This window comes from Perkinsus marinus, assembly GCF_000006405.1.
Source record: "Perkinsus marinus ATCC 50983 genomic scaffold scf_1104296955874, whole genome shotgun sequence".
Classification (NCBI taxonomy): Eukaryota; Perkinsozoa; order Perkinsida; family Perkinsidae; genus Perkinsus; species Perkinsus marinus.
Genome location: NW_003207677.1, coordinates 99,454 through 107,859, shown reverse-complemented (window position 1 = coordinate 107,859; position 8,406 = coordinate 99,454). Strand labels below are relative to the sequence as shown.

General features: G+C 47.8%; 2 protein-coding genes across 2 annotated transcripts; both read right to left on the bottom strand.

The window, feature by feature from the left end:
• Window positions 1-158: 158 nt before the first annotated feature.
• On the bottom strand, window positions 159-2,073 carry Pmar_PMAR020411 (hypothetical protein; the record flags this gene model as incomplete). Its single annotated transcript, XM_002775390.1, has 9 exons — window positions 1,882-2,073; window positions 1,444-1,626; window positions 1,290-1,400; window positions 1,129-1,242; window positions 957-1,085; window positions 840-905; window positions 523-691; window positions 383-474; window positions 159-335 (listed from the first exon to the last, which is right to left on the bottom strand). The coding sequence occupies exons 1-9, from the start codon at window positions 2,050-2,052 to the stop codon at window positions 159-161; spliced, it is 1,212 nt and encodes a 403-aa protein (XP_002775436.1). The 5' UTR covers window positions 2,053-2,073.
• A 3,096-nt stretch (window positions 2,074-5,169) lies between these two features.
• On the bottom strand, window positions 5,170-6,517 carry Pmar_PMAR020410 (hypothetical protein; the record flags this gene model as incomplete). Its single annotated transcript, XM_002775389.1, has 4 exons — window positions 5,170-5,196; window positions 5,563-5,811; window positions 5,860-5,959; window positions 6,006-6,517. The coding sequence occupies 4 exons, from the start codon at window positions 6,515-6,517 to the stop codon at window positions 5,170-5,172; spliced, it is 888 nt and encodes a 295-aa protein (XP_002775435.1).
• Window positions 6,518-8,406: the final 1,889 nt, after the last annotated feature.

Genomic DNA, 8,406 nt, shown 5'->3' with positions numbered 1-8,406 from the left:
AGATCCAGATCTTGTCACGGTTCCGCATAGCGTGTATGCCTAAGCATCTCCTGCTCGGCCTGATCTCTGCATACGGTCGAAGCTTGAGCAAAGCAGGTGTCTTCAGGGAGGACGGGTGTAATATCGAGCTCGGGACAGAGTACAGCACCGCGTGGCCATCACAGAACAACACGCATAGGATACCTAGTCACTTCTCTGCGAACGGAGCAACTCAAAATCTTCGTACCAATCCTCGACGAAGTAGCACTGAACTCCACCCAGTGGAAGTCTGCGACATCGCCACCTACGATCAGCCGCCTGACCTTCTGCACCTTATCCTTCTCCAAGGGCCACAACTGAGCGTGAGGACCTCAAAAGCACGGCAACACTGTATTGGTTTTACTTCTATAATGGATTCCGTTCGAGACGCCAGAGCCGCGACCATCGGCCTGCTCTTGTAGGATGGAGACAACGACATCAATTCTTGCGACCGGCCTAATGAGCCCATCAAAAACCATATTATCAACGCTGTTTCTTGTCTACCTGCATTTATGATCCATCCCTGACCACTAACCCACATCGCCTCCCCTGGACGAACCTCCGCCGTGTCGGGGGCGGAGGGATCAGGCACGTGCTCGAATACAATCTCGAGAGGTTCGCTACTGTCAATCGCCTTGGTGGCGGCATTCGCGATATCCTCTGTAGTGATATCCTAGAAACATTGAAAAACTCCACGTTGTAAGTGAACTAATCCTAAAATTCAGAGTATTTTTGCTCGCAAAATTAGCACTAATTCGAGAATCACTTCGCTGAGCAATCACATTTGTCTCTACAGGGGAAGCCACGAACACTCCGCTCACCTCAAAGGCACCGCTGCCAGAGTTCCATGAAGGGAAAATGTCCGGAGGGTGAGGGAATGGCTCCGGCTGAGACAACAGAATAGTCTCTCCCAAGTACGTCCAGCTGTGAATGCTCACAAGCTTGGGGCGCGCGCTCCTGAGGGCCGTCCAATACCGGGAAGTCATGGACTTGGGTATGATGGGAGCTCCGCAATTAGCGCAGATCTTCCGAGCTGATGGTTGAAGGCCGCCGCATGCATCGCAGGCCTGAGCATATTGAGTAAGCAAAACCCACCAAGTTTCGACGAACCCTGTAGCCAGGTGGAGGCGCCTCCTTCCCTCTCACTGCTAGCGTAGTAACCGAATCCCCGAGTGGAGGCACAACTGCCAGAGGGCTTACTGATAGATCGCCTATGACAGATGCCTGAATTGGGGATAATATCGGACAGCGATGTTGTGGACCAAACTTACCACGGACACTTTACGCCTTCTTTTCGTAGTTCCCTTAGGAGTCATTTCATGGCCACATTCAGTACACTGCATTTGACGACATGGATTGATGGTGCCGCATTCGGAACAGGCCTGCGTCAGGCACTGAGCATTTGCAGAGGGAGGCTTCGACTACCTTTTTGCCAGCCCCCACACCCTTGCTTTCGCGCCCCCTGCCGGTCCCTTTTTTGGCACCCTTCGGCCTTCCGCGCTTCTTCGAAAGTGAACCCTGCAGGGACTCATCCAGCATTTCAGGAGGGAGGGGCGATGAGCCTTGGGCTGGATTGTTCAGTTGAGCGAAAGCAGCGAGAGCGGCTGCCTGATAAAAAAAGAGGATCCGTTAAAATACCCTCGCCAAGAATTGAACACGGATCATCCGGATAAAACCCCTACTACCTACCACTAGACTAAAAACCCTACACATGAATACTACAAAGGATAGTCCATGAGCACAGAAGTGGTCCAAAAACACTGCCTGCAATATAGACCCACAAACGTGAGTCGGTCAAATGCTCACGAAGCTACTCAGTCCGTGTGGCATCGTTCATCGACCCCTCCCGCAGCCCAGCACTACCTCGAAGCCTGGGTGGGCCGCCACTCCCTCCAGGCCTCCGAGCCCTTCCACTGACGAGCCCATTAGTCCTCCCATCTGCTCAGGGCTAAAGGCTACAGTGGACTCCCCTTGCTGACCATCCATACCCGGGATGCTGGCCTGGGCACCTCCAAGGTGTGGAGGAGATGACATTGCAATGAATACCCTGCTGCCCCCAACCATATACTCTCAATAGCACTAATCCACAACACAAAGTCAAACCTAGGAGATCCTGAACCCTCCACTCAGTTGAGAACTTAGTAAGTTCAACTTACATACATTGCAACCAAAGAAAGTTCGCTCCGCCCTAGCCCGATTCATAGTTTCTACCGGGAGTGATTTACCCTGACCGACCTCCCTGTATGCCTTTGGACTAACGATATACGCTATATTCTGCTATCGATATATTCCACATATCAAACAGATGTTCAAACCGTTGATGGTTTCTCAAGGATCTCCTCATCAGCAGTCCGCGCACCATGACCCCTTTATTGCTTATACTGCCCTCTCATATTTCCTCAGCCGCTCCCCATACTTGTGCTAGGGACCTCGGCCTATTAGTTAGAACCCACATATTCGTCTCCGGTCCCACAACCTTCCAGCGCTGAACGATAAGCACCGTTCTGTGTGAATTTGTATCCAAGGATTCCAGATTTTTGAGTACGATAGGTGAGTTCTTCGGCGTGTAGCGCTACCCCATGATTTTGATGGTTTCGTTCGGCAGCTAGATGTTCGAAAGGTCGAGAAGCCCTACAGTCTATGAGACTCTCCCCAGCGGAAAATGAGGGTACCCGACAGACTCCTGCACATCGCACACATGAATATTGGGAAACCACAAACCACAGTACGGCAGAGGTGTTCAAACCTCTGCATGGTGATAGTAGGGAGCACGATACGCTTGTTCCCAGAGAAACCAGGGCGCGAAGTATGACACCTACAGTGTGAAACGAACGGCCATGCAGAGTAATGTTTGGGGCTGTGTTTCTTATAATCTAGAATCACAACTATATACTACGAATGTCTTCTTAAATGTTGAGAATCTATTGAGAAGCAATTCGGGATGTTCTCATGTTAATCTTTGAACAAATCTACACACGTATGCTCATAAGTGGAGAACAATTCCAATTCAAAACCAAAACAGTTCTATTCGAGCTAACCACAGCCGTTAGTTTCCATATGGATTCACATTGTACACATTAGATCAATACCCTCAACCACGATCATTCAAGTTGAATCTCCCGTACAGTGAAGGACTGTGGAGGCTCGGGATGCGGGAGCGATCATGAACATAATTCATCAAAAAAAGTCTTCTCAGAATGACGCGCAGAACCACCGTCACGCGCCACGAAATTCGATGACCGTTTTCGTATATTTCATTACAACACTGGTAACTGTGCTGTCAACAGAGGCGTACAATCTCTGTTTGCAAGACCCCCGAGCTCTCTTAATAGTCCAGAGGCTGGTCTCGCAAGAATCAGAGCTCCTCCATGTCTCAGAGACATTGTCTCTAGCATGGAGCTGGCGGTCGACGACAGGTTCATTGAATCGAGAGGCCAAATGTTCGTGTAGCGGAATGATAGGTTACCCTAAGACCCTAAGGAGGTTCGACTCCGACAATCGGGGTATAATTATACAAATTATGGTAAGGTGATCACCATGTGAATCTCAAGACATGCTCAGGTCATCACTTACGAACTATGAGATAGCTTTCTTCGATGCAACTTTGTATCTAACCATGCAACTCTACTATCAAGGAAGTTGATCGTCAGTTTCATAGCGTCACTATCGCTACCGTAGTTTAAGGTGAGTGCCAGTCTTGTTGATTCTTGACACCGTGATTGAAACCACCTGGTCCTTCCGCTGGCATAAACTCGATCGTCTACGCCGTAGATAAGCCAATTCTGAACTGTGGGAACTGCGTCTAGCCAATTGCTCATGCCGTCGGCATGAGCAATTGTTCAGCATATCTTCGGTACTCAACTATCGGTCGCATGCATTCGAGCCATGGCTTTCCTTCAATACTGCCTTTCTGTAGTGTCTGTCACATCTGCATCTGAAGTGTAACTATCCTATGTGAGCTGTTTTATTTTGTATTAGGCCATAGCTGTCGCATTCGCAGATGAGTATGGGGGTTCACTTGCCGATACCCAATATGAATTGATGGTAAAACTACAGGGTTGCCAAAAATGTATTGGACATGGCCAACCGTATACCAAATTATGCTCGATCATCTCGAAAGAGATGATATATAATCAGAGTCAAAGCATAATATTCAAGATAGAGACGCGGCTCCACCGGTGGTGACTTGACGTAGTAGCAATCGTCAGAATCATTGGCTATGAACACAACACAGAATATGATCATCCCAAGTGTCTGAAGCCTATAACAACGCATTACTGTCCTTAGACATCCCAAACCACAGGAGACATGCGAAGAAGTATAGAGATACCGCCCCAGACAGCGAAAGTCTCGAAAGTGTTTGTCGATCGATGACGCAATGAACAGATTAGGGCTCGAACTGAGACCAACAGGAGAAGATGGAAACATTTGCTACACAATGTGATAAAACAGGGCAGTAGTCCGGAAGCAGGAGCACTGTGAAGACACGAGGCTTAGCCTTTAACAGAACTCGACGCAGGTCGGAAAAAGGAAAGAATGATGGATGACTGTAGCAAAGACTAGCTGTTGATATTCTTTAGGTGTCGCGATGAAGACAATGATGATGACGATGAATAAGGCCTTCAACGCTGCCAACACCACGAGCAGATTGTTAACTCACACATTCACGCTATTACGATAGGCAATGATATAGATGATAGTAGGAGAAACACCATAAAGGGAAAACGCAAGTGCCCAGGGAGTTGTAGGAGCAGCAGAAAACGATTCTTTCAATACGGGTTCTAGTACTACGAAGAGGCGATAAAACGAGGCAGAACGAGAAATACACACGAAACTGCCAACCACACAATCTCGTTTCTTTTCACGAGAAATGACCGGCGATTGGTAGCAAGATTAGACAACGATGAGACCGTGATAATCGGAGGCAAACGAATGTCTTCTGAGAACGGCCACGAACAGGCGACACAGGAACGAGCGAGCATCTGGACTTCACTCTCATCAGTTGGTGTACCACGTAGAACAGCGCCGATAGCACTAATAAGGACAGCCAAATAAACAGTCATGTCCAGGAAAGAGTTCGAGAAGTGGTAGGAATGTGAGAGACAACGCATGGGAGCTTGCTCCAAGAAGTAAAGAGTTTGAGAACAGATATTAGACGGGCTCTATTTTCAGTCGAGACTGAAGCAACACTCTATAACTGGGCGAAAAACACATTCAAAAATACCTGGCTCTATTATTGCTGGATTCAGCAGCATGGTTTTCAGTATTAGGATGACGACTGCATCCTGAAACACTAGTCAGCATTGGAGACTGGCGTCGACTTGAGCTAGAGACAGCACGATTTAGCAGCGGTAATAAAGACGATGAGCTAGAATCTCCTCTGGGCGTAGTGTTAGAAGACGTAGACGCGTTAGACAAGCAACGCGCATAATGTGGTTTATATACCCCATTGTGATGGAATAGCCTCGGAGGAATATAGGATGTTGTACGAGTAGTAGTCGTGCCTCGCTTCTTTCGGGAGTCAGTAAAACCCAAGATCCATACTTTGCCGTCACCAATACTCTCGTAGTTGGGGGAGTTCGACCGCTTCGAACCAGTAGGATCAACCGAGCGGATTGTGGCGTCACGACCTTGTATGTGAGCGAAGTAGATCTCACATGCCTTGGTGTTGGTGGTACCCTCACTGCGACGCCTTCTCTGCGGGAACCATTCATAGCCTTGGAAAGCAAGTGTGAAAACAAGAAGATAGCGTGGTGTGGTGAAGTTGATGAAAGCATACCCGCGATTGGCAACCTGAAGAACAACGGAATGATTAAATCACGAGTACCGGAGCAAACTCACTTTAGCGGTATCGACGGGCAAATATAACAAGTCATAACCACCGTGTCGTAAAGCAGGACATTCTCTTTCTATAAGATCTCGCAGAGCCGCAACAGTGAACCTGAGTAGATAATTGAGCTCAATACAACTTTACAAAAAGGCCGCACCTTCTCGGGATCTTCTTAATCATGACCGTGGTCCTCTTTTCATTTTCATTGTCGAGGAGAGCATCCACTTCAACCATCTCCATACCAATACTGGCATTGGAGGACCGCTCGACACTTGTAGCAGGTGCATGGTCATCACAATCTTCGCCTTGTGAGCGTGAGCTCTCTACAGGACTTGCAGCATAATCGGCAAGGCCAGGACTGGCCTCACGATCGAGTCCCACAGCGTTCTCTAGAGTGATAAAGGCAGGAGTAGTAGTCAAAGGCTCATCCAAGGTCGGCTGGCTGACGTCATTTTCCTCACTGATGGAGATGTCCTGATCTTGAATTATTCTCAGTAATGAAGGCACCAAAGCTGGATTAGAGATACTGATGAGGTCCACCAAACCGGTGACAGACGTCTCGCAAGTTACCGCACCCGCCTGCTGAAGTAGGTAAATTTCTCGTATAAGGGCATCCAAGTTGTTAGCCTCCGAGGTAGTCCGGGACAGGGGGAAGTCATGAATTGCCATCGTCGACGGCGAACAAACAATACAAAGGGAAAAACAATCTACGAATGGAAACATGTGGCTCAGACGGACGACAAACAGCCACACCACATTATGGACGATGATTGTTGGTGGTTTTCTACGGCGCTAAGGCTCCCGCACTCCATCACACAATGAAACGCCTCGTAAGTGATTACAATGCAATCAACCCGTGCGGGGAAATTCCTGTGTGCGAAGCTGTTACTGACCTTCTTGTACAACAGTCATTGTTATACTACTGAAGCCGCGCAACTTGGACGACACAGAGGCTGTCCGAAAACGCTAGAGAATCAACCATTTGACCGTAACTGTCTACCGCTGCGTCATGACAGCTCAGTTGTAATGTTTAGTTACTCTGTGTGTAGTATGTTCGTACGATGGTTCGAGTACTCTTGTAGTGAAGGAAACTCATGTTAACTCAGATCATCAGTCATGGTGCAATACTGTTCCGATAGTGTGGAGTCCAAGCGAGATGTTTCCCCCACAGTGACCTCATTGAAGGTGAAGTAGGTGTAGACGAGCTCACAATTACGAAGTATGCCAGCCGCGATTTGAACCACGAACTCTGTCGTTGCCACAAGGGTATACTCTAGATGGGTAGAATTACGTTACGGACCGTTACGGGTGACTTTTACGGTTAAGCTTTGAGCCCCGTACCGTAAAATCACGCCGTCGTAACGGGTCTCACGGAAATGCAATGGGCAAAACGACAGGAAGTATACTCAGTAGACGTACTCTAAAGTCCTCACTAAAGGGTCATCGGCACGCGATTATCTGATACTAGCAGCAGTCAAGCAACCAAGAGTTGCCTATGTAATCAAATAATAGAGATGAGCTCCACACACAGGTGCCTCTAAGCGAATTCGAGAATTAATCTGTGTTGATGAGAAACATGTATTTCGTGCCGAATTTGATCACCTTTCTCGTTTCGACCAGGTTATGACATTTGCTGCTCAGGGTCTCAAAATACCACTCATTTTCTTGTCTACATCGCAAGGGTTGCGGTGGACAGCCGGATACTGTGTTCGGAATGTCCTAGGGGTCATTGACCTTTGAAAAAAGGCTCGCAAGATCTGAAAGCTAGTTCTCTGATTTCATAACGTTTTGGAGTAGCTGCTCTGAACTTCCCTTCACTTGGGCTTCAGTGAGCGCATGAATGTGTAATGCAATCGTTTGGGCAATGAGGGAATCGAGCGTAAAGGTCGTAAACCACTCCAGTTGCATAAAATCTGAGTTTACGCGAGACGTAGCGTGAACCGTGACGTCACGCAGCCCATATATACACTCATGCAGTTTGAGGGCCGCGACCATTGATTTTGGCGGAGCGTGGAAAGGTACTTCTTCTCATTTCTTCGAGTTCAGGCCGATCGATCGAGTCTTACCGAAATCTTGAGGAATTCCTAAAAACGCGGCGTAGTGAAACGAACTAACTTCTTCATTCAACGTGCTCAAAGAACTAATGTTAGAGCCTGAGGGACTACAGTGACTTACCGCTCCGAAATTCGGAGTCCGAATCCCCTTGGTGAAACTATTTCACCAGATTCATTTTTCGCTACTATTAACTTTGTTCGCTCTCCAGTTTGCCCTCACCACTTTATCATTCAGATACATATTATCGTATAACGTCTGTTGTCCATTGACTTCCAGTCATCTGCAAAGATCTCTTTTTCAATCTATTCGGGGAGGGTAGCTATGCACCTATGTGCAATCGCGCCCAATTGATGTAAGCAGTAAAACTTTTCTCTTTGAGAGGAGATTGATGCACATTTTAAAGGCCTATTTCGCCTTAAATAATATCAGTTTCGCAGGGCGGGCAATCATCCGAGCCAAGATATGCCTTAGTAAGATCAATTTCGCCAGCGCACTCGATAGAA